General features: G+C 38.2%; 2 protein-coding genes across 2 annotated transcripts; one reads left to right on the top strand and one right to left on the bottom strand.

Annotated features, from left to right (window-relative positions):
* Positions 1-8,368: 8,368 nt before the first annotated feature.
* Positions 8,369-19,932, top strand: LOC111337142 (two pore potassium channel protein sup-9). The gene is made up of 2 exons (XM_022943379.2): positions 8,369-9,114; positions 16,317-19,932. The coding sequence occupies exons 1-2, from the start codon at positions 8,787-8,789 to the stop codon at positions 16,919-16,921; spliced, it is 933 nt and encodes a 310-aa protein (XP_022799114.1). The 5' UTR covers positions 8,369-8,786; the 3' UTR covers positions 16,922-19,932.
* LOC111337143 (Golgi-associated plant pathogenesis-related protein 1-like) lies at positions 19,810-26,653 on the bottom strand. The gene is made up of 4 exons (XM_022943380.2): positions 26,227-26,653; positions 25,470-25,540; positions 24,186-24,428; positions 19,810-23,040 (listed from the first exon to the last, which is right to left on the bottom strand). Exons 1-4 carry the CDS (start codon positions 26,288-26,290, stop codon positions 22,804-22,806), a joined length of 615 nt encoding a protein of 204 aa, XP_022799115.2. The 5' UTR covers positions 26,291-26,653; the 3' UTR covers positions 19,810-22,803.
* Between the last annotated feature and the right edge of the window lie 133 nt (positions 26,654-26,786).

Raw genomic sequence — 26,786 nt, 5'->3', positions numbered from 1 at the left:
GGGGGACGGGGGACGGGGGACGGGGGACGGGGGACGGGGGACGGGGGACGGGGGACGGGGGACGGGGGACGGGGGACGGGGGACGGGGGACGGGGGACGGGGGACGGGGGACGGGGACGGGGACGGGGACGGGGACGGGGACGGGGGACGGGGGACGGGGGACGGGGGACGGCGGACGGCGGTAACCCACCTGAGAATTCAAAATGGCGGAGTAAACGATGTTTACAAAGACTGATTTTATCGCTAGGTCGCCGCTTGCAGCGAAATTAGAGGAATCGCTTTTATTTAACTACTGCCCAGGAGAAGCCACGAAGCCCAGTTTTCCGAGGCGAGAATTCGAAGTCAACGTTTCTGCAATGGCTACCATTGCAGAAACGTTGACTTCGAATTCTGACGTCTCTTTGTTTTTCCTTCCTGAAATCTGCATCTTTTGGCAGAGTTTGGGTATGTTGGTTGTTTGCATTGGCCAACAGCATTTTTTACAGATAAGTAGCAAGGAGGTAATATCTTAGATTAACAGAAATAAGCTAGGAAACGTAATAACCAGCCTAGTTATTAAAATTACTACCTGCAGATATCTGCTTACCTTACCGAAAAATAACATCAGGAACATATCTTTGTATCGACCCAGAAACTCCCATGTAAACAACAGAGAAATCAAACATTGACAGAACTTTTAATAACATTTGATTTAACAGCAAAACATGAGATGTCTTCAAGAATGTAGGTGTATGAATTCACATTCCTGCTAATGCTTACAATAATATTTACCCTGCATTGATCATATTCAAAAGAAAGTGATTCCCATAATGGGCGTGAAAGTAATTGAGCTATTTGCTTTACATGATTATTGATATTGCTAGGTTGTAACAGTGAAGATATTGGAGGTAAACTTCATTACCTTGGGGTACAATTACTCTATGAATATAAGAATAAATGCCGCGAGCTTGTAGTTCTGAGTTGATTGTTCAAATGTTGTGCATGAATTGTAAGATACTCACCTCTCCGAGGATTTGATTTCTATGCAACCTGCAATGTGTGCCAGACAAAAACTAAATTTATGAGGCACTCAACATTTCAAAGTAAAGTCCTTCAATAAAACCTACACTACCGTCCCTGTTTTTTGCTCCGACAATCGCGTTCGAAGAGCACGTGCTCAAAACTAGTTGCCAGACCCTTTTAGTTCCCTTTACTCCGCCATTTTGAATTATCAGGCGGGTTACCGCTGTACACCCGTTCCCCGTTCCCAGTTTTAGTAACATCCCGTTTAAAGCGACATATCAATGCCTGCAACCACCGTGTTTTATACGAACTTCGCAAACTTTTATTTACGTTCTCTTGTGATACCTGCGGACAATCTGATCGATTTCTCATACATTGTGTGCTGAGACTGACACTTTTCACCTCGAGCAAGGCTCCGTCGCACGGCCCAAACAACCAAAGCGAGCTACTGAGCTTCTTGTATATGTGCGTGTTAAAACACACGAAAGGAGTCTAAAGCACACTTCTCTCTGATTAGGCAGAAAAACACAAAGATTTTGTGGCACCAATCAGATGACAGAACGAATGCGACCGTTTGGAACTAGTCTTGTAAGACAATGTCCCCAGGGGCTCTTCTGCCCTTAACTTGAAATCGACTCACAGCCCCTGGGTCTCCGAGGATGTGCTGCCCCCTATTAGAAAGAAAATCAAAACTAACCTTTTACAGTTAGTTGCCTCAAAAATATCATTCCCCGTAATTTTACTAATAAGTGAAGATGCAATGAACAAAGAGAAAAGGGGTCTCTTTCAAAGGAGGCTCCTTGATTGGTTACCGCCTATCTGAACTTTCCCCCCTGTATTTCAATTGTGTGATAAATTGCAAGGTTGTTTACTTGGAACTAAGAAGTGATGGGGGTTAAGCGCAAGGTAGCTTACAGCGAATTTCATCTGTAGAAAACGTCAGAACACGGGAGATTTGCGAAGAAAAATCACTAACAGTAGCATTTAGTCCAATGTTGAATTTTTACGGTTAGAATACGTGATAAAATGCAGATTGCTTTATGAGAAAATGACACGTAATGGAGTGAAGTCTAGTGCGGCGAAATGGAATTTGAATCCAATCACCAGAAAATTACCTAAAGTTTATGTAGGGCAATGATCGGGTATCTTCTGATTGGACTTTGGCAGAGCTCCTGATATTGGACGTTGTTTTCTTAATAGTGATGGAATCTATGTTGTTTGGCTTTTGCGTTGCCAGTAAAGGAGCGGGACAAAACACGGTTAACTTAAAAATGATACAAAAAAATTACTTGAGAATCTTTCTTATCCTTATAAATCTCGACCTTAATCGACGAGGTTCTTGCGAAAGCCACAAACCATTACGTTTGCTAAATGAGCTCAAAATTTTTGGTCAATGACTTTTTTTGTGCGCGGCCGCCTAATTCCATGACATCATCGTAGAGAAAACAATACCCAAACGCTGTGATCGGTGCGAGATATCCGAATGCTGTGATATGATTTGTGCGAGAAACATACCCTAATGCGGTGATCTTATTAGTGCAAGATGCATACCTTAATGCGGCAACCTGATTGGTGAGAGGTACATACCCTAATGTGGCGATCTTATTGGTGCATGATGCATACCCTAGTGCGGCAACCTGGTTGGTGCAAGATACATACCCTAATGCGGCGACTTGATTGGTGAGAGATACATAACCCAATGCGGCAACCTGATTGGTGCAAGATGCATACCCTAATGTGGCAACCTGATTGGTGAGAGATACATACCCTAATGCGGCGACCTGATTGGTGCAAGATGTATACCCTAGTGCGGCAACCTGATTGGTGAGAGATACATACCCTAATGCGGCGATCTTATTGGTGCAAGATGTATACCCTAGTGCGGCAACCTGGTTGGTGCAAGATACATACCCTAATGCAGCGACCTGATTGGTGAGAGATCAGGCTTTGGTAGATTGTGCTCGAAAAGAAAGCATATTATGCTTTTAGCAGTGCTCATATTTTTTAGAAATTATGCCAAAATGATGCTACTTTCTTGATATTATGCTCTCTGTCACCGAAATGCTACTCACATTTTACACTAATTTGAAGAAAAATAAAGATCATCAGTGGCTTGACTCTATCAATTTTGACTTTAATGAACATTCACATTGTCCACCTTCCAGTCTTACAGTCTTTAGCATCACAAATACGCATGTGCGCACCTCGAAAAGCCAAATGATTAACAAATGATACGTTCTCTAGAGATTAAAGCTCTCGGTACGGCACTGGAAGTGCTTGAAGTGGTGGAAGTGGATGTACTCGAGGACGACGCCATCTTTGATCTGAGGCCTGAGGGGCCGAGCCGCCGAGCCATAAGCGTGGTGGCCTGAGTCTCAGTCTTATGGACAGGGTGACCTCTGCCGCCTGCCGCACCATATTTGACCGTGGGCCTTAGCACAGACCTCAATATTTTCCAAAAACAAAACAAAAATAAAATACAAACTGAATTATTCTAGAGCTATGATTTTTTTTGGTTTTCAACGCATAAAAGCTCGGATTATGCCAGCAGTGCTAAACTGAAATAAAAGCTGAAAAAATGCTTGTTTTGCTAAATTATGCTTAAAATTATGCCAGCACAATCTACCAAAGTCTATGATAGATACATACCCTAATGCGGCAACCTGATTGGTGCAAGATGCATACCCTAATGCGGCAACCTGATTGGTGAGAGATACATGCGCTAATGCGGCGATCTTATTGGTGCAAGATGCATACCCTAAAGCGGCAACTTGATTGGTGCAAGATACATAGCCTAATGCGGTAACCTGATTGGTGCAAGATACATACCCTAATACGGCAACCTAATTGGTGCAAGATACTGCGGCAACCTGATTGGTGCGAGATAATACCCTAATGCGGCAACCTAATTGGTGCAAGATACTGCGGCAACCCGATTGGTGCGAGATACATACCCTAATGCGGCAACCTCATTGGTGAGAGATACATACTCTGATCCGGCAACCTGATTGGTGCAAGATACATACCCTACTGCGGCAATCAGATTGGTGCGAGGTACATAATTACCCTAATGTGACAACCTTATTGGTGCAAGATACATACCCTCACTGTGGCAACCTGATTGATGCAAGATACATACCTTAATACGGCAACCTGTTTAGTGCGAGATACATACCCCAATGGGGCATTCTGATTGGTACGAGCAACATACCACTCCAAACGTGGACTTATAATTATCTATTTTTTTGTGTGCGAGGCTAATTTGGCGCCAAATGGCGGAAATTAGGTTTGGCGAACCAATGGGAGGGCTGGACGCGATGAGTGAGCACCACACAGATCACGCGCCCGTAGATAGCACGCAGTTTTAACGTTAAATTAGCGCACCCCAACCCATACCCCCTCCACTCGTGCAATAAATCTTCCCGCGAATAACGTACCGCTCAAAGAAATGAACCGCGTTGGGACTATGTCAGCCTGCGACTAGAGATCATTATCTCTTGGTAAAAGCAGGCCCTGTTATTAGCCACGAGCGTTTTCTCGCCTGCGGGAGAATTTGGGCCTTGACATATCGAGCCGGCGAGAGTTTTGCAGATTATTAGTGTCAGACCCCAGGCAAATTTCTCAGACTCGTCTCAATCTTCCCGCGGGTGGAGAGACGAGCGTATGTTGCGCTTGCAGTTGCACTTTTTCGCATGTTATAGTGGACAATGTCGGGATAATGTCAGGTGAAGAGAAATTGTCATGGAAACTAATCTTTAGCCTCAACTGTTGATCCATAAAATTAGATTGGAATGGATTGCAAGCTTTAAGAAGGAAACGAAACGTAATCCAATGATTTTTCTTGCCTCTTGCTTGAAATTGATTTAAGAGAGACAAGTTTAGAGAATAAAAACAAACCAATTGAATCAAAGGAGACCAAAATGATGGCATTTGAAATTCCATATTCCGACTGAAGTCACAAGAAGTTAGAACATAAATCAGTGAATCTCAGAAGTCATTTTGTCCTTCAAGGATGTTATTTAGTGTGAATTGACTCCTAAACTGTTTGGTAGAAAAAGTCTTTTCATATCAAAATTACCGGTCACCATGATTTTTTCTCAGAATTCACTCAGTCATGTTCAATTGGCACTTTGAACGTTTTTCGATAAGTTTAATGTTTCAAGTTAGTTGAAAAAAAGAAACTAAAATTTAAACCTAACAGCTTCTTTTGCCTTCAGAAAATAGGAAATACATGACGGAAAAATACCAAACCTACGTAAAAATCTCAGTTATATTAATTTAGAAAAAAAATCGGAAAATCATTGATTTTTGTCCGAAGGGATTGCCATATTCAAACTTAATTTTAATCCTATGCAGTTCCTTTTCAAATGTGTCATGGCCTCGAGATAAATGAGCTTTTTATTATCTGTTAAGAGAAAAAAATGCCGCGAATCGCTTTCAAAATTAAGGCATTTCTCAATCGTTAAAGCAGATAAGAGCTTTTGACACAGATTGGCTGCGAATTCGAAGTTTCCGAAATTATCCTTCATGACGCTCTGAACGACCACGAATAGTAGTATTATGGCAATTAAGCTTCCTCCTTTTTAAAAGGAGCAAACAAATATTTGTGTTTGTCGCAGCAGGAGGAAAATATTTTTATCACTAACAAGAGATCTATCTTTTTTCAAACAACACATTTTCTTCTGGAAGAAATATTGTGTTATGAGACACAATTTGGCTTTAATCAATTAATGACAGATGTTGCGTAGGAGAACTTTCTCTGCGTAAGCTTGTGCTAATGTTATTTTGTCCCCCATTATGAATTTTGTGAATGTTTTGATTTATTTTTTCCACATGTTTGGTAGATTAATTTGCAAAACCGCACTAAAGCAAAAGATTACCTGTAAAATAATCAATCCGCGACATTGTAATAAAACTACTCCTTGACATTATTTCTAGATTTTGATTTTCCCCGCTAAGTAACGATCATTTTAAGACCCCATCGAGTTTTCTTTGTGCCATGAGACTAACTTTCTTTTGAACAGTGATCAGTCGGTTTTCTTTTTCCCTGTTTATTTTGTATTTAAGTCTCATTAGCTCTTAAAATCTGATATTCTTGTGTGACTATTCAAATGAGTCTGTGCATGTCTACAGATTTTTTTTTTAACTGTACGTCTTTTTTGTTCTTCATTTTGAAATGTTTTCTCTTTTCGTACGCATAGAAGTTCATGTATACTTGCGCATCGCCCGAAAACAGTGATGATGCACTTATTTCAAAAGGAAGCACAGCTCGAGTCTTCACACGAAAATTAACTTCTTTTATTCTGACCCAAAAGTATTTTTAAATTTTCCTTATGCAATTAACTGAAAGTTTTGCCATTCAAATCCCACGTTTATTAGGCCAAGGACAATAAGAAAACTTAAGTTTAATTTGCAAATTGTGGGCGATTGAAAAACATGTAGTCTCCGCATGTATTTCACTGTCGCTCTCACAAAACACCTCGAAGCATGGTTCATTGGAAACAAAAAAAGGATCCCTGGAAAGCTTTTGAAAATGTATTTCTCTACTTTTCGTTTTCAAAACAACTTAATCAGTTTACTCCTTGCACCGAGGGCCGAAAAGTTGGACTTTGAAGTACATCATTGGAAAATTTAAAACAATGTTCAAACCAGTAACAACTTTCGTTGCTAAGATATTTAAGTTGTTTTCGCTCAGAATGTGCTAAAACAAATGTTGTTTACCCCCAAAAGCCGTAAAATTAATAAATCCTGAAATTCGAATAACTATCGGCAACTTCATTAAGAAGTACTAACAGCAGAGAAATTTCAATTAATTTCGTGATAAGGGCCAAGTGGTAATAAATCAAATCTCAGGTTTCGCCAAGATATCGTCGCATGGTTGTACGAAAATGAAACAAAAAATCTTTTCACATGTGCTAAATTTCATACAAATTCGTTCAAATATGACAAAAGTGCCTAAGAAAAGTTTGGAAATGAAAACAACACCCTTATGTTATCGGTAACATTACCTTGAGCCGAATGCAAAGGGAATTATTAAGAAAAACAACAGTTAATGGTTTTCTGTGTTGATATTAACGTTACTTTGCTCATTCGGTATCAAAATAAAAATATCGGAAAATCTGAGGAAACATTTTTGATAATAATAAACTTTGATTTCCATCAAAAGCTAACTCACATGTCAATGTTTTCAATTTCATCACTCACAAGAGAGTCACGATTCGTGCGACTAGAATGACAAGCAGCATCGAATGTCAACAAAAGGGCTTCTCTGTTGAACCAAAATGCAAATATGTCCTTGTTTTCAAGACATACGTTTGAGTAGGAGCAATGGCAAATTGGTAGAAAGTCTGACAGTACACCGGAATAAATAGAAAGGAGAACGACAATCAGCTGTCAAACGTTTGCAAACTATCTCTATTCTCTTAAAAGCCAAAACTAGTAATGGTATAAATTATGATTTCTTTTTTTTCGTTCTTTGACCGAAAGCCGTTTGATTTTCGCCCCTAATGGAACTGTTCGAGTTAAACCATTGCATTATGTTCTTCGAATTTTATGAAAAATTAATGAACGAGTCGACGCAAACGATTTGATTCTCCTTTGATTACAATTCGCATGACATGTTAAATAAACTGGACAAATTTTGTGGAAATAATTCGCGTTTGAAAGGAAGAGGTTTCGCGTTTTACTTTTCTTATCGCACTTTACAAAGGAGCAAAAACCACTGCAAAAAAATGTAAAGAGTTCCAGTCGGTTATAAACGAATAAAAATTCTGTTTTCATTCATTTAGAGACAAGGAAGTCTTTTTCAAATGACATTAAAAGGTTGAAATATAGATTCAAGACATTGGCCCGGTGTTAAAATACGAAAATCATAGAAATATTCTTAGATGTCAAAAGACATATTTGGAAAACATCAGGAACCATCTGCTTTTCTGCTGGAAAGAGTTTGATTTCTGAAGATTTTATTTCGCAATTGTTCACTTTTTTGCGTCTCTGCTCGATTTTCCCCCAAGACAGCTGCTTTTCGATTTCATGGACAATTCAATCTCTATTGTCGAAAGCTGCGAGGGGCCTTCCAATTTACACAGTCCTCTGAAAATTTGAGATTTTTCTGAATAAATCTCGGCTACTTTAGAGTCATTTTAGCTCTCATGAACGCCATCATCTTAGCGTTACATCCTAAAAGAAACCTTAAAATCGAATGACAGGTAGTAATTCGCCTTCGCATCAAAGCGCCGGAACCAAGCTTGTGTGATAAATTTCCTTCATGGCGGAAATCTTCTAGTTCAAAATGATTGCAATTGCCTTATATGGCAAATTTAATAACAATAGAATTTTGGGACTACACGCGGTTTGTTTTTAGGCGAAGACCCTTGAATCTTAAAGCGCCTGAGACGCGTGTATGTCATTTTTTATGCGGCGCGCACTGGGGTAGCTCGACGCTTACACGTTTTCCCGCGCCAAACAGGTGAATGAAGCGCGCGCGTTGCCAATTAACTGTGTTTATGTACAACCTCTTAACAATGGACTGTGGAACATTCAGAATTTGCGAATACAATATTCTCTAATCAAGCTATTGATTCCTCTCTCCCCAACAATATTGCCAGCTGTGACGTCACCAGCTTATCAGGCCGCGATTGTCGACAACTAGAGTACTTTACCTCCGGTAGATGAGAAAATAGCACGTTCAGTGCACAGACTCATCACAAACAAGCAGGAGCCGCGAACGCGAGGGCAATTCGCCCAGCTGAGCTTCGTTCACTCATCGCTCCCGCGCTCGCCAAATGGGGGTTTTCTTCTTAAACTTTTTGCGGGCGCTTAAAGGCCCGACGAAAAATCTCGTCTTGCGAACCACTCTATTCCTGGTGTATTTACTATTTGGCGCGGCGGTCTTCCAAACGATTGAATCGGGCGCAGAACACCGTGAAATTCATCACTTTGACAAAGTGCAACAGCGGATGAAAGAAAAATACAACATTTCGGAGGAAGAGATGCATATTTTTTTCACAGAAATTTCCAAGGCCATCGACGATGGATACTTCGATGTGGCTTATGACCGATGGAGTTTTGCCGGCTCGCTTTTTTTCACCGGGACAGTTGTGACTACCATCGGTGAGTACCACTACCATGTTGTTACGTGAAGTATTTTTTTAAAATTTGCTGAAGCACCACACTTTTAAATTTAGTTATCTCGTTGAATTTTGACTCTATAAGATATCTCCTTGCTGTTTCATATGTCGAGAAACCACCGCAGCTTGTAGTGCGCGGTTTTCTGATAAATTTCTTGAGATCTTGGCGCGATTTAATTTTCATTCAATAGTAAAGTCTTCTTTCGGATATCAATTGCATATATTTTGCACTTGGTGGGAAGCAAAAACACAGTCCGTGCTCCTGTTGTATGTTAATTTTTCGAAATATTAGTTTATTTTGAAACATTGACCAAGATTCCTTCGTTGCTAGCGAACAACTGTCCGTCCTTTCGTCCAGTACTTAAATTCAAGTTTCTAAAGCACGGTTTCCAACGTGATTTGGCGCTGTCAAACTGTAGCGCTCGTTAAAACGCAAAATCGCTCGATAAATCGAATCTTTGGTTTGCCTTTTGGTTGATATAAACTTATTAATTTTCAAACATTTTAGCTGAAAAAAAGAGCTGGTCTTTGGAATTAGAATTTAACGATTCTGTCAAAGTCCTGCCTCCTTTTGTCACGAATTAAAAAAAAGCTCGATGTGTATTGAACATGAATATTCAAACTCTTGTTTCCGATTTGAATCGGAGGCTTGCAGATTGTTTTGTTGTCAGAGGTAGTTCTTTCCATGAATTCATTAGTTAAAACTCAGAAATAGCGCACTATCACTGCGACGAAAAATAGAAAATCGCCGAGTTTTGTAATTTTTCAAACGAAAACATACCATCGGCCGCTCGTTCGAGAATTAATTTCGCCGAGAAGCACAATGTTCTTAGCTCAAGCTGCGTGGAGTCTGTATTATGCAAAACAGCGATCAAAAGATTATGAACTTACAGCAAAGATGACGACAAAATAACAATAGTAGCTTACCGGTTCATTTATTTCTATCACCCCGTGAAAAAATCCAATTTCACCAAGGCGAAAAAATCAAGTTTTCCAACTTTCGGCATATCAGCGGAATAGTGGTTTGGCCGCAATTAGAAGGGATATCATTAAATGCCTATTTTCCTTCGAGTAAATAAAAGATTGAGCCTTGCCTATTCAAAACGCGAATCTGACATTTTGATCGAAATAGAAATTAGCGTCAAATGAATATTTTATTCTAACCATGAAAATACACCGGTCGAGGTGATCAAATTCACTTTGATAGCGAGGCCAAGAAACTGCACGAAAAATAAACTGATTGACCCCGAAGGGTTTCTTCTTTCAAATCCTCCAAGATTTGCGTAGGCTTCCGACACAAAATTGTATATTTGTTTAGAAGCAGCTGTGGTACTAAAGAAGAGGGTCTTTTTTTCATGACAGAGGTGATTAAGAAGCTAAAACTCGGTATAACCAAACAATATACCATAGCAAATCCATCTTGCACAGGTCCAATTCAATTTATGAGGCCAGAGGTTTTGATTTGGCGAGAAATTAATGAGGAAATCTTTATTTTTTGTCGAAAGATGTGGGATTTCTGATTGTCAGAATATGCCACCTTTACTTGACGACTTAGCCACGAATATTCTTTAAAATGTCAAATGTACAAGATTTATTTTCCATTTCGATATTTTTACGAATTTATCATAAATCGTAGAAATAGGACATTTTTTCCTCGGGAACAAAAAAATCAGTGTTTTTTTTCTGGTTTTCTGAATTCGAAAAAAAAAGAAAAAACAGCTCTCACGGACTGTAGAGAAAAAAAATATCGAGACTGCAAAAGGGCATTTGAGGACCAATTTGCTACAGGACTATATTCCATTACTTCCGATCAAACAAAAATGTGGATATTTCTTTATCAATTTCATGTGGTTTTGTTGTTCATACAGAGAATCACGCCCGGTTTTCGTCCTGCTAATACATAATTTTTTCATGACAGACAAACTTCGGCCAGATGAAATGCTAGTGACCTCTGTGTTGGCGGGATTTGAGAAGGACGTGTTTACCCTAAACAAAAATGGAAATAGCGAAAAATTGCTTTCAATAGTATGGTCACCACCTGCCTTGAGGAACTTAAATGTATTTTAACGCGTTTTCTGTTTTTAGCGTATTTCTCGAAGAAAGTGAACGAGAAAGTCGCCCGAATCTTACTCGATAAGCTTTCGGCCCCTTCGAAACATAGTTTCGAGTTAAATATAGCTTTTCAACCGTAACTTGTAATTTCACGAACGAATGATTTTTCCGCTTTCGGACGTACTAAGAAAGAAATGTATATGACAAAAAAGAAAGCTCCATGTTGTATTCAATTTCAATGTGAGAAAAACATTTTGTGGAATAGAGAAAGCGAAGTTTAACTACAAGGCTGGCGTTTTTGAAGCAAAACTCGGTGTTCTTTGGATCGAGTTCAGATTCAGTTGTCGGTTTCGTTCACTCAAAGAAAGAAAAATTAACGACTCCGAAATGTTTCTTTAAGCGGCGCAAAAACGGTTGCATTAACATCTTTTTTGTCACTTGTATTAGTTGGAATGGAAATGAGCTTTCTCGTTGATCCTTGCGGCGTAATAAAGATATTTTCCATCAATGAACGGAACTTCATATCTTCTGAACGTAAAACAAGTCCTGGAAAGAAAAAAAACCTTAGCAAAAAGCAATTTTATTTCATAAAACCGTTTTATTCTGTTAATCAAGAAACTTGGCTCTATTTTGAAATGTGAAATAACTTTCTTTGAAGCGTTTTCATCACTAGCTTAAAAGTAAAAAAAAAGGCGTTATCCTTTTTTTCCGTTTTTTTTAGTTTCGGCGAAACTTTCCTTGAAGCAAAATTCTTACGTCCGAATTTCTTTCGTTGAAAGAATGTTTTTATTTTCATTTTTCCTAGGAATACTGTTTTCTTGAACAATATCTGAGAGGCATAGAATTGTCTTTTCCGGCATATTCTGTAATTTCATTTGTTTATATAATTTTACAACTCTCAAAAATGAACGAAGAGTTCTCAGCAGCAAACAATAATTCTCGTCCGGCCGCAGGGAAATTCTGGAAAAACAAAATTTAGTTTAGAGCCAATTTAATTCCCCGATCTCACACGTTGCCAAATTGTAAACACGAACACATTAAAGGAGATTTCTTGTTTGTTGTTATTTTTTTTTTATTTCAGAATAAAATCTTTTAAAGGAGAGGAAAGTGGTGTTAAATTTCAAATTTCGCATTCAACGGCTATCTCGGGGTTTTAATTGAAATTTGATTACAGCTCTTGTTTTCTTCTCTCTATGGTTTTACAAACAGTTTTAATTTCTTTTTTTCTGCACTTCTGTCGATTTCGTCGAAATCGGAAAGTCTGTACGTACAGATTTTCCCAATTTTCGCCTTTAAGTCGCAATTTTGAAAAACGTGTTCAATCTTAATCGGTTTGAAGGCTTGTCCAGCTCTTTTGCTTACGCGAGGAACAAATGGAAAGGCCTCTTTTATCATTTTAGACTGTGGTTTTCGTTTATTATCAGACTTGATAAACCCAAACCCACAAATGATTTGCTGTGAAGTTACGGAATCGAACGTGTTTCGTTTTGACAGAAAAGAAATCTAACTTCTTTTAATAAAATTTACTGAGGGTACAACCGCCTATCAGGATTGCCATAGCATCTTCTGTCTTACAAAATAATGAAAAAATTACATCGGCTAAGTAAACGTTAGGTTGCCTTTGAATAAATACGAGTGTGTTCATATGAAAGAATTCTACAGTCTTAATTGAAAGTAATTTGGAATTCTCCTTAACGAATGAAACATTTATGGCTTTCATTGTACCTCGTGGATAAATCACTATTTGCTGGGTTTTGTGTGACGAAATTCTAATATATTTATTGTTAATTTACTGATATATGAAAATATCGCCCACGAAATACTCTTTCTGTACATCATTGCTTAATATACCCAGGGTACCAAATTGACAAAGAAATTATGCCTTTATTGGGCGCGTAGTGTTTTGACGCAAAAAAACGTTGTCGTATTTAAAATTCTTTGTGGGGGACAGTAGGGAATTATGAATGAAGCGGTCCATTTCAAAGGCAAATCACGGTATCTCCTCGTTTGTCTCAAGAAAGCTGTTTTACAAAACTTAAAATTCCTAATTGAAAGAATCTGCTCAAAGTGGATTGAATATTTTTGGAAATGCAGTATGATAGAGTTTTTCTGACAGGGAAATTGAATGCTTCCCATAACCTCAGAATCACTTTCATCCACGGAATCGTTTTTCACGAAGACAATTGAAAATTAAGAAAAAAGGCAGTGAAAGTATTGTTAGGCATCTCCATACAATTTAAATGAATTTGTTATGACTCGCAAGCTATTCTGAATGAAACTCTTTTTTTTTTTTTTTTTTTTTTTTTTTTTTTTTCTGTTCAGTGTGACAGTTCACTCAGACTTGGCAATGCGAGTGGCGTTGAATTTCTACCAGTTTTTAGCGGAGATTTAGTCTTGACGAGTGCTCTAATGCTATCTTAGAGGTTCGCCTTTCGTAATTTAAAAAAATACTTTTTTTCACTATAGTATTTAGTTAACTGAAACAAAAATAAGCAAATGGAAATCATAAACAGGCAGCCACCCTAATAGTTTACTGACCATGAAACCTCCATATCCATTAAGCAGATCGATAGAAGTTGAAATGAACCTTGAAAAAAAGGTGTCTAGGTAATTGGTCCCCCAACGAGAAATAAATGCACATATTGCTTTGATTTTTTGTAGCTAGTTAACAACAGGGACGTTTAGAAAAATTTCTAGACAAATTTCAAAATTAATTGGAAAACGATAAGAGAGAAGGTCGGAAATATGCGTCGACTATGTGCAATTAACTTCTAAGAATCTGATAGTATCAAGACTTTGCGTAGGAGGTCTCTGGCCTTTGTCTCTCTCTGTCAGTTAAAAATGGGAGAAGATAAAAGAAGTGTGGCAATTGTTGAGATTTTAAAACAATATGAAAACTCTAGAAGCGAAATATGTATGCAATGATTTAAATTTTGAGATGACTATCTGAATCTGAATCTGTGAGTTTTAACCCACAGTTGGAACCACCGAGAATTTGGTTATTTCAATTCTGTATTTTCAGTTTTCAGGTCTTGTGACAGATTTGTACTTCGCTCCACATTTCTAAGAACAACCGTGAAAACGAGCGAGGTATTGAATAGATGAATGTGTAAGTGAGTAAGTGAGTGAGTGAGTCAGTTGATGAGTTAGCGAGCAAGTAATTGAATGACTGAGCTTTTGTTAGAGACTATCATTTTTTTTAAACGAGATTGGGTAGATGGGAACTTAATGGAACACTAAACGGTACGACAAGCCATACAGTGTTGTCCAACCTTTCTTCACGCTAATGATTTCTATTTAATTCATCAACGCAAACGCCGCGAATTTAGTTGGCACGTAAATTAGACGAAGGGCTCTTTAAAAACCAAAAATTTCTAGTTTTGCCAAAAGATATATTTTTGAGTTAAAATATTAGCGATGGTTACCATTGATGTGTTGTAAAAAAGTATTCGTTACAAAAGAGTTTGATAGACTGTTTCCACTAATTATTTTTTCATTATACTTCGAGAGGTGAGCAAAACCAAGGCAATCTCTGATTACTTTCGACACTGAATTGAGATTGCCTTGGTTTTGCCGAGAGCTTTTTCATAAAATACTTATTTTTATTAATCAAAATATAACGTGATTAAGCATTACAGAGAGGAAGAGGAATAAATTTTCTTTTTAATTTCCCCCATGAAGGCACCGATGAACCCATGCACTTTATTTTAGTGAAACGCACGGAACTGTGTTTTTTTTTTCTCTTTTAAGGTAATGGCTCTCTCTTATCCCTTCTTGACTAAAACCATTAACTGCCAAACTAAAATATCAACAGACAGAGGAGCAATTATACGATATGTCTATCAATCGTATTCGAATGTACATTTAGTGAAACATTCAAATTGTAATGTGGGCTCTGTAATGGAAAAAAAGCCATTAACTGAGAAAGTGTATTGAATGAATAATAAAAGATATCTACTAGCTGCTCGGATTGCTCGTCATCAACTTTTCATAACACTCCCGTATTTCTTTGTGCACCAGAACTTGGTCCAGACTTGCAAGTGATCACAACTGTAAAGTTGGTACAAAGTGAAAACTCTTATAGAATACAAAACATTTGCATGATCCCATTAAAAAGATATTGCAAATTTTAGGCGTTAATGTCATTCGCCAACGAATATCATTCATTACATATGGCTGTAAATACAGTCATAAACTTTTGGAAATGAGGGTCGATATGGGGCTGCGAAGCACTAATGTACAGTTAGAAAAGTGACATTTGGTGTAGGAACAATTTTCAATTCAGTGTCGAAAGTAATTAGAGATTGCCTTGGTTTTGCTTAACCTCTCTTTTTGATCGGTCCAAAACTCGCACCACTCCCTCAGCAACTTAGATGCAGAGCTAAAACCAATCGCGACTTGGTAGCTCACGTCTTTCCGCGCTTTAGACAGTTGGTCTGTTTTTACTTTGCTCTTATTGGCTCTGAAAAATATTTTTCTTTCTTCTTACTGGCCATTGTGGTTGCTTTGGTTTTGAGAAATAAGGCCTCGTTCTCTCAAAATTGGATGAGTTTCAAAACGACGTTTTCATTGTAAATATGCAACCTAGGATTTTTGCCTATAGAAACATAAAAATATAAACGTTTCCCGTTCACACTAAACTGTCACTGCTGTCATTCACACCGTACTGTGTCTCTGAGCACGCGCATGTCAACAGCATAATCACACGCCGGTCAAAAATTCAAAGAGAAGTGACGTCGTTACTTTCGAAGGACCTCGTTTTTAAACTGTTTACCGTCCAAACTAAATTTATTAAAAAGCTCCTCTTTCAGATAAAAATTGTCGAACAGTAAAGAGAATGCTTCTTTAGTCCGAATTTTCTGGACTAAACCCAAAGGTCTCCATTTTTCTTAGTACGCAGTTATCATGACAATCGCTTTGCTAACCTTTACTATGCAGAAAGGATGCAAACAATTCGTGGATTTTTCGACGGAACTCCGTCGAAAGTTTCGGAAGGCTTCGAAGCACGTGACGTCGAAGCACGTGACGTCGAAGCACGTGACGAAGCACGTGACGTCGAAATTACCACTGAATCCGGCGAATCCTAAAAAACTAAATATTTACTGAGCTTAAACATTTTCCCTTTTCTCTTAGGTTATGGCAAGATGGCTCCGAGCACGGTCTGGGGACGAATCTTCTGTATATTTTACGCCATATTTGGAATTCCAATCACTGGCCTAATGCTGAAATCGATCGGCGAACGGATAACAGAGACGACGGCAAACTTTTGGAAACTAATTGACACAAAGATCTTCAACAGAGAACCTCGGAAAATCTACCTTAAAACTGTAGCTTGTATATTCCTGATGGTAGCAGGTATGATCTTACTTTTGGCAGGTATAGGCAAAAGTTACGAAGGATGGACATTTTTCGAAGGAGTTTATTTCGCTTTTATCACACTAAGCACGATCGGTTTTGGAGATTATGTGCCCCAGCATCCAGCCAATAGCGAGAAAGATCACCCTGGCTACGTCATTGCCTTTACAGTACTCACATTCGTTTACTTCACATTTGGTCTTGCGGTCGTCTCCAGTGCCTTGCTGGCGATCAGTCGGTTATTCGAGGACGAGCCGCCTTGGGGCTTTATCTCTTTGATGGGAGGCGATGATGGGGAGGACGACGAACAAGACACTCTTCTAGCCGAGAAAAAGAAAGCTCAGATCAAGGACAAGATGGCGGCAGGCGGTAGCGCTCCTTGATGTCTAACTATATTAGAAAATGTATCACCTTACTTTCTGTGGATTTATTGTATCAATTTTATGATCATTACGTCGTCGGGGATCAGTGTGTTGATTTGATTTCGGGAATTAGTCATCCGTGGTCATGTGACGTCATACCGAGTTCCACAATCAGAGCAGATCGATCGCAATCTTAAGCAGGCGATAAAACCAGCTTCAGCATCAGAGGTTAGTAGGAGAGAAACATCAAACGATGGCACAGAAGAAAGGAAATATTTTTATTACAGGAGAAGAAAACAGTCAAGTTAAATACTCAAGAGAACCAGTAAAAACTGGTTGTAAACTCAGACTGCAAATCAAAACATTGAATTCCTGAAGTTGGTCTGGAAAGTCGAGTGAATGGACACACTCATTCTCTCCGCGATGTCATGGAACTGAACTTGTGAGTATTAGAGGAGCTACTGCATTTCGTTGGACGCAAGTGACTCGTCTGACTTGGAATTTACTACTTCAGAGGATCATCAATGTAATTTAGGTAGGTAGTTAGGAAAGAAGTGATGTATAATGGTAACTGGTTTTGTCAAAAGCTCGACATGGCAGACGTTATACATTTCCATCGACAATTGTGTCACACTGACGCCAAACGTGGATACCACTTTTCCACTATTAACAGTAGTTATATCTCCTCAATTTTTATGCAACAGTCCTATTGTCATGTAGCAATCTGGTGTGACAAACTCTTGCTTGCTGCTTGACAAGGAGCAAATTAATTGTGTCACGTGTCTCGTGTCGCGTGTCGTGCATGTAGAAGGCAAATTGACTAACTAAAACAACAAAGTTCTCAGTCACCAAGAAGGAAATCAAATACCTTGATCATTTAAGCAATATAGTTATTTTTGTAACAATTTATTAAACTTAATATCAGTGTCTAAACTTAAACGATCACTTCTGTTTGTTATCTTCATACTCCTTTAATGCAGGTCAGATTGGCTCATCGAGTTTCATTTTCTTTAAATTTCTTATCAGAAATAGAACAACTTTTCTGCAGAGGGTAATTAACAAATTACTGCGTTACTTTTACTAGCTACAATGATATCAGCAATCCCCACTTTCAGCCACAATCTTAGTAGCACATCATCGTCAATGTGTAATGTAACGAATTTTAGAAATTTAGGGAATTAAGGTGGGAGTCCGTGAAATTAGTCTAAAGTTTCTTCAGAAATGACCGAGCGGTGTTTAGGACATTTGCCACTTAGTAAGTTATTTGGCATTGGTCCCAAAAAACCGTCCGGTGCTAATTTGAACTCAGAATCGTCGCATTCGAGCTTGCAACAATAAACTTTTGTTACTCTTTAGAAACCTTTATTTTCCTAAATTCAGAGGCATCACTAAACATGTAAATGCATCGGCTGAATACAGCATCCACCTTTAAAATTTTAATTCTATATACTTCCGCTGACTTGTGTTCATATCCAGTCTTTCAGCCTTCAAAGGCAAGCCTAGTTTGCAGACGATTTTCTGGCACAAGCTAACTTATCGTACTTTACAGTTTTACAAATTACGTTGTACATTGATGTTTTGAAAACTCTATAACAAGGCAAATCCAGTTTTAGTTTGAAAAAAGAAAGTATTTCTTTACTTAGTAAGGGACAGACCATAACATGATACACTGCTTATTCTAAGGATATATCGTAGATTTAGGATCGTGTGACTCTGGAAGTCACATCCAACGCCTCAGGCAAGGCATTATATAGTAGGTCCTAAAGTATCTTAAGTTTATGAAACTTTAAGGAATGGGGTAATATCTTACTTGAAATCAGATAGAAAACAAAACAAAAGAAAAACAAGACAAAACAAAAAACATCGCAGGTGTATGACAGTTACTATGTAAACTTAGGATAGTGTCACTTTGCTCGCGGTTGCAACGTCAAATACTACAAAACAACAACATCATTTGCCGAATGAGGCCACATTGGAATTTAAGGGTGCCTTGATGTATGAGATGCGCATGACTGTCTTCCCTGGAAGTTTAAGACGCACGCAATTGCGTTTCTTAAATTTCTGACTCAAAAAATGAATTAAAAACCCAAGAAAATTGAGTATCAGCGACGTGAATGACCTTTCGTTCTGAAAATATCAAGGTATTTGGCGTTGCAACCTAGACAAGATATTTCAGAGTTGGAAATAGAAATTCAGAATCATAAACCTCGATTTTACTTCAAGAAAAAAGTAAAGTAGTCCAAAGATGACAATTCTTAATCAGTTGATTTTCAAGTTGTTTGGTATGAAATACCTCTTTGACGGATTTCTGTTTTCAAATCAAAGGAGTCATGTCATCAAATGTTAGAAAATACCAGCACCGAACGACCAGTTTTACTTCGAGCGGCGTAGAATTTTCAGTAGAAGGAATAAAGGGGAATAACAAGCGAAACAATTGAAAAGGGAAAAACTTAGAAACGACATGAACGTGTTGCGTTCTGCCTAATTTGGGAATGGTCAGCCCTCCGTTGTTATTCATAATGGTCGGCGAAGATGATCTTTGTTCGTTGGCTCACCAAAGAACGTTTTTTTATGGTTAAGAAGGTTTTAAACTGATAACTGCCGGAACAGAAGTAAACTGAGATATCGTGTCCTGCCTCCTTTTATATCTTTGCTAGTAATTATTTCTATTTAATGATTTATTTTGTTATTTTACCATTACATCCTATTTCTTATTTTTCCGCTCGACTGATCACACATTGGCTTTCCTTGCGACGTTCGTTTATTTGCCATCAACGTATGATTCTCCTTTTTTTACGTTAAAGACAAACATTTGTTTATTTTTATTTCAAAATGTTAATTGAGTTTAAGGTTGTGGTTGTCGTTAGATATAGTAGTACGATGTGAACAAAATACCAAGAATATCAGACTCAAAGCAAAAAATATTTTAATACCTCGTGGTTTATTCTTTATTTTCAAACATAAATAAGTTGGAGAGAGAAAATGAAAATTATATGGAATGTGGAGTACAATGAATAAAAGATGAAAGACTATTTTTTGTCTGCACATTGTTGTAAATGACTTGAGATACAGGGTAAAGTAGGGGGGAGGTCACAGGTCTCATGGTGGGACGGGGGGGGCTTCCTGTCATCAGGTGCCAGACGGAGAGGTCTTTTTTACCGTTTTTTAAATTGGGTATGGGTTTTGGTTGTTAAGTGAATATTTCGCTTGGTTATGTGATCATGCACTGTTTTCGACTTCAACATTACACATTTCTGTTGCCATTAAAAATTTGTTGAAGTCTTGTTTTCAAAGGCTACTCGACTTCTGCACGATAAATTACTGCGTCTTTTTTAGGGTAAAAATGAATAATAGAGATTATTAAAAACTGGATCATTGGAGAATGCAATTCAAGACTTTTCATTGGCTTAGCCATTATGGTATATGAGCCAATATACCATAAACTACGATATGGTAAGCGTACGCATAAGCTTAAAATTGAAAGGGAGCTAAAAATGTAATAAAATTTAATAATTTAATGTAGCGTTTTTAATAAAACAACTATTCTACTCGCAAACACAGACGCAAAACACAGACCTTGCTACGATGCCTCTTCCATTTTGATTAAAGTTGATCAGAAGGTTGTTCCTCGACAAAAAGGCCGCGAGTTGATATTAAAGCAAATTAACATGTAGAACGAATAATTAACAATTATTCCACGAGCGAGCGTTGGCTATAATCATCTCATATCCAACAAGCGCGAGCGGAATAATTGTTAATTATTAAAAACTGGATCATTGGATAATGCAATTCAAGAATTTTTATTGGCTTAGCCATTATGGTATATGAGCCAATATACCATGATCTAACATATGTACATTGTAACATCCGGTTTCTTCTTACAAAATAAAGTCGAGATTTGTCTAATATCTTGGGGACATTCTATTTTTAATAAAACAATTATTCCACTCGCGCTTGTTGGATATGAGATGATTATAGCCAACGCTCGCTCGTGGAATAATTGTTAATTATTCGTTCTACATGTTAATTTGCTTTAATATCAACTCGCGGCCTTTTTGTCGAGGAACAACCTTCTGATCAACTTTAATCAAAATGGAAGAGGCATCGTAGTAAGGTCTGTGTTTTGCGTCTTTCTGGGTCAGAAATCCTAAATTCTGAGTAATCGCTTCCCGGCTCATTCCCTCAAAGTTTGTTCTCCTTCTCCATTTACATTTGTTAGCCCTATGCTTCTTGAATTTTCAGGGTGCTGTCAAATGTGCATCAAACTAAGTTTTAAAATTTCTCGATATTTTCTTTCAAGAATAATTAGATGAGATCTGTCGTTGTCGTTGACGTTTGTCAGAGTCAATGTTACAACATCAATTTCCTTTTAGAAGTCTTCTCTGACAACTGCCCTTTGTTCAAAAACTAGTTTACTGATTTAAAAATAGATAAACATGGAGTGTTTTTATCATTCAGACACGCAAAGGAAACTTAGGTATGAAAAGGGGTGTTTATTCAGCTTATTTTCGATGGGCGGATGAAGAAGAGATTTTGAGTGGCAAATTTGTAGAGATTATGGGAAGAAAAAGAAAAAACAATTGACTGGATGTTGTCTTTGTAACGAGGAAACGGCTCTGCTAAGTAAACTACCTTCCAAAGGAAGCTTCTAATGAGATTTTACTCGACAACTGGATAAATAGATCTACTGATTAAGTTTCAGTCAAAGAAACAGATAGTCCAATATTGAATTGAAAATTATCGTGTCTTGAAAGGAAATTGGTCTGGAAGATGGTGATAACAAAGAACTAACAGCGTGACGGGCCATTTAGGGTGTTAATTATGAGAATAACGACGGGGCAACTAGATAAAGGGAAAGAAATGTTCACAAAGGATATCAGAAAAGAAAGCGTTCAGTTTGCGCACCTGTTGCATGTAAAGCTGTCTAAAAAAAACAGCATTTACAAGACAATAGTAAAGAAATGGAAGAGAAATGTAAGACCCATCGAGAAGTTTTTCTCACTCGATCGAAACGGTGAGGGTCTAGGGTGAAAAAGTAGATCTGCAGAAAATCAGCCGTTTTGATTTTCAATTTCCCTAGTATTACATCCGAAATTAGACCCTGATTTTGTATTTGCAATTGTGAAAAAGTGAAAGAGTACAGACTACTCTACGTTTAAGTAAGAGCAGATCAGCGTTTAAGCAGAAAATACTTATAACAGAATCATTAGGTTTTCTTCATCAGTCTCGAGCTCTTTCGTGTACTTTAACTTTGAAATAAATCAAAGCGACCTCTGAATGAAAATACAGGAATAGTAAGTCCCACTTTTAACCTTGAAGTAGTTTATTATCAGGAGTTATTTCATGGTCATTACCTTTCGGTTTAATGAACTGTCCCAATTGTTAGCTTAACAATGGTAAAGTCAGTTCATTAGTTGGTGAGTAACAAACACCAGTGTAATACTCAATGCAGAGGGGACGGTTTATCATTCATCGCCTGGAAGTAACGGGAGGGGGGGGGGGGGTGTCGCATTATTCTGTTTCTGTCACGATAAAATTTACCTGATCCCCCTTTAAGGCTCTGAGCCCCTCTCATTGGCAGTTAACTGGTAATCAACTTCAATAGGGCCCCTTTATACTCTCCTGATGATAACTGATCTCTCTCCGTTCTTCCAAAGAAACATGCGATCCCCCCGCCAAAAAACCTTCAATCCCCCCCCCCCCAGGGAGATAAATAACGACTGATCCTTAATAAAAATCTCTCCTTGCTGTGGCCGGTGTTTGGTATACCTCACTCAAAATCTTTTTAGTCTACCATCAAGATCTTGGTTGCGTTTCATTCAAGGTAATCTACAGGTTTTTCCACAAATGCAAGCTTGAAAACTTGAGTATTTTTAAATACTTAGTTTTGGCAGAAAATGCTTTCAGAAAATAAATTGACCGCAAGTTCCAACAACCCAAACAAAACCAGTGAACGCTAAAGAAGCGCACCTTTCAAAAGCCCCGCCTCTGCCCTCCCCAGGTATTGGAAGCACATTCTTCTTGAAAGCTTCCTGACTTAGCAAGTTTCCGGGGGGAAAATACCGAATCACCACCACGAGTTTGCTATCATTCCTAATTCTCTTTGCTGCTCCGATCTCTTTAGTGTTTTTCCATACGACCTAGAAAAACGAAGAACGGAAAGCTTAGATGATGCATGGGAAAGCCACGGGAGATTAGACCTAACAGATGTAGGGTAAATGTCAGTATCTGAGCAGATGCGCACCACCCCTCCCCTAACCCAACATTAACCCTAAAGTAGAGGGGAGGAGTAGGTGGAAAGCTGTACAGAATGACTAACGCTGAACCCAAGTGCGCCATAATGACGCGTGCGTGACTCGGGCATGTGTTATTTTTTTGAGCGTGGATTTATGCAACTGCATTCCCGTATTACTATAATTGTCTCAAATTGCGGAATTTAAGAAGCATGTTTTAGAACTTTTCGGAAGAGCTCGATAGTTTTGGCAGAAAAAGAGAATTGAGATGGTCAACTTTCTTGTATACCTGAATTGTAAGTAAAGAAAAGAAGTTCCCGACAAGGGATAGTCCGTAAAATCGTCGTTAACGAATATTTATACCTGGGGCAATACTATTTTATTCAATGAGTCGCTTAAGACTGAATTAAAAGAATACAAGGAAACGATACCCTTGGAATTTAAACTCTACAACTGCTAAGAGTAACTAGCATCTAATTTCTTCTTACAATGTCCCCCCCCCCCCCCCCCAAATCAGATGGTATGGTTACGAGAGTAAAGCAGAAATGATCACCAGCTAAACACTGAAGATGTCCATTGTTCAACAAATTCTCCTTGTCAGCCTCTTGGGAAAATGTTTAGAAAACAGTATGGAGAATAGCACACTGCTGTTAGGGCGTAAAGGGTTCAATGTTAAGTAACCTCATTTTTTTGTTTTGGTATTTGGAAGTTTTCAGACGACTTAAGACGACTTATAAAAAAAAAACGATTTTCTTATTAACTTGTGAACTCAGGATGAAATCAACTGGCAAGTCTCATTTCAGGAGTCCGGACTTTCAATCAGCTCATTTGTGAGAAGGGTCCTCCATTCTTATTCTAGGTGATGTGGGGTGGATAAAACGAACAGGAAACTCAAATTCGGATATCGTCCATATGCTCGATGAATAAAAGAAAAGCGAATAAAAGGTTTTTACCTTTAATTAATCTTAGAGAATAAGGGTAAGTGTGACTCTCACATGACTGAAAAGCAGGGAATCCGTCCAAAAAAAATAAAAATAATAATGAAAGATTACCTGAGTGAAATGGCCTGTTTTCCAAGAAAATACAGGCTTGCTGAAATCATAATTTTCGATTTCTCCGTAAAATAACTGCGTAGCCTCAGTGCAGGGCTCCTTAGGTAGAGGAGAACCAGACAGGTATAAATTCTCTCCCTCCCAAATATTTTTGGCGTGTTCAAACATATTATTTATTGCCAGATGATTTGCCCAGCTTTCTGCATCGGCCGCAAGACTCTCATTCCACGTCACATTCTGGACCTGTTGCGGAGCAGAAAAAACATTGTCTGGACTATTAGAATTTGCTTGGATCATTTCAGCTCGCTCAGCGGTTGAAAGTACGCCGAATATTATGGTTTTTTAACAAATGTTTATAGAGGGTGGTTCTGCTTTACTTTTATTCATCTCAACTAAGCAGATGCAAAGCCAATTTCAGTCGTGACTTGGTCATAACCGCTCAAGGTCGGAAACTAGTTTATGCTTTGAGTTCTCTGGTTTTGGTTGTAGGCGTTATTTACATTTGTTCTGATTGGCCAATATTTTTTCCAATTGGTCCGCAAGATGTTTTCTGATTGGCCAATACGTAACCGGAATTTCTTTGCATTTGTCAGCACTTCATCGTGAAAAGCTCTTAGATGAGTTGTAGATAATTCCTATTTTGTATCAACGAACCAACCACATCACTAAAGAAAGAGTTTTTCGTGAGATTTTATTTTTACTGGAGGCTCATCATAAAATAAGTGGTTTTGATTTCGACGCGAACGCCCGAAACTGAGAAATTTCGGAAAAGATAAAAATAAATTAAAGAATTTGTTGGTGTGTCTGTAATAAGATGTCTACCAAGACCATTTCTTTTAAAGGGGGCAAGTTTCTAAAAAAACTGTGGTGCTGCGTCGGTGAGGGCAACAAGGTAGTTTGCTTATATCAACTGAAATTGTAAATTGGCCACCGTAAAGAGTTAAAAAGCTGACGTTTCGAGCGTTAGCTCTTCGTCAGAGCGAATGGAGGAATTGTGGGCTGTGTGTGGGTTAAAGCCACGAGTCACAACCACTCAAATACATTATTTCATAAACCACAAAGATCCTTGACAACAAATTAATATTTAGCTTAGGGGCGATGACCTAATGTCATTTAGAACCACAATGCAAATTGGTGAATTGAATTGTTACGCGTGAACAAAAATAAATTATGGAAGAAGTCTTAGTCACGCGCCAGGTTCTTTTTTGAGAATCTATTGTAAAGGCCTTGTGAGAAAGCGAACACGGCTTGATTAATACAAAAGTCCCAACGGATTTTACTTACCTGATGTAATTCACGGTATATATTATGCCACTTCAGACACTGATCTTTGAAAGATGGAACCGCAGAACTATCTGAAGGAAGCGGAAACGCAAATCAAATTTATACAAACAGTATAAGCATGGTATGAAAAATTTTCGCTTTTAAAGCTGTTTCTTCATTCAGCTCTGGTAACACAAAAAGATAACTGAATTCTTTTGGTTGGCATTAGTTTAACTATAGTTTCACAATACAGTACGAGTTATGATCCAGTCTAACCAGTTTTGAGACTAACTGGCCGCAAATTGTAATTGATGATTGCCCACGTTATTCGAAAAAAAATGACCAATCATTTCCTTTATGATTTTTAGCACTCAAAAAGTTTCTCGAGCGTTCATCTTTGGAAATTAAAAGCAAACGAGGACGTCAGTTCCTAGCAAACTGCTTATAAAAAATCACTAGCATCAAAACCATTTTTGGGAAACCTTTTGGCTTACGTGCCAGATACTATCATGCACAATAAAGATATTTTTGAGAATCTCAAGAACTTTTTTTTGCAGGTTTTCTTGGCTAATTGATATTGCAAATTCTTAAATTTGTTTCTAAGATGAAAAAACAATTCTTCGTTAGAGTCTGCTACTTCTTTGGTGTAACATCATTTCAACCTTGTCAGTTATTACCATCACTTATTTACACATCTGAACCTGTTCCTCTGAGGAGATTATATCAAAGAGCCAGTCTTCGACGGTCTTAACTTTACCATGTTACAAAATAAACGTACCTCCATAGAGTGCATTGTCTATGACAAACGCTGTAACAAAAAGCACCGTTCCTATAATCTGCATGTTTTTTTTCTTGCACAATTTTCACAGAGGTTAAGGTGTCGTGCCGACCAAAGAACCAAGTCACTTTCGAGAATGTGAAAATTTTGTTTCGAAAGATTCCGTGTTCGTTTCTCTCTATCTGAATTGAAAATATATTGTTTGAGGCTTCATGCTAAGTGCACCAATATCGTCTAGGCACTTATTGGCCGATGAAAAGTTTAATGTTCCTGTGAAAATGAGAAGTTGATGAAGTGATATCATACGAAAAGTCACACGGAACTCACAGCCGCCTTACAAGACCATAAGGTAACCTACGACCACCCCACCCCCACCCCATGGAAAAAAAACCTGTCTACACACAAACAGGTAACTTAAACCCAGGGGCGAACTTATGCTAGTTAAAAATTTTATTCATGCTCTGGAGAAAGGAACGTTTTTATTTTTTAATAACCCAGACTAGCGATGTGGACAAAACATACTTTGAATTGCGTTTTCATCAAACGTGACCACGATCGTA

Source organism: Stylophora pistillata, chromosome 1, assembly GCF_964205215.1.
Source record: "Stylophora pistillata chromosome 1, jaStyPist1.2, whole genome shotgun sequence".
Taxonomy (NCBI): Eukaryota; Metazoa; Cnidaria; class Anthozoa; order Scleractinia; family Pocilloporidae; genus Stylophora; species Stylophora pistillata.
Note: the sequence above shows the minus strand (reverse complement) of the source record. Positions and strands in the feature narration are given on the sequence as shown.

Coding starts and splice junctions, on each gene's coding strand:
- LOC111337142 (XM_022943379.2), top strand. CDS start 8,787: ATGGGGGTTTTCTTCTTAAACTTTTTGCGGGCGCTTAAAGGCCCGACG. Junction 9,115..16,316: donor GACAGTTGTGACTACCATCG/GTGAGTACCACT, acceptor CTTTTCTCTTAG/GTTATGGCAAGATGGCTCCG.
- LOC111337143 (XM_022943380.2), bottom strand. CDS start 26,290: ATGCAGATTATAGGAACGGTGCTTTTTGTTACAGCGTTTGTCATAGAC. Junction 25,541..26,226: donor AGACAATGCACTCTATGGAG/GTACGTTTATTT, acceptor CGCTTCCTTCAG/ATAGTTCTGCGGTTCCATCT. Junction 23,041..24,185: donor AAACAGGCCATTTCACTCAG/GTAATCTTTCAT, acceptor TCGTTTTTCTAG/GTCGTATGGAAAAACACTAA.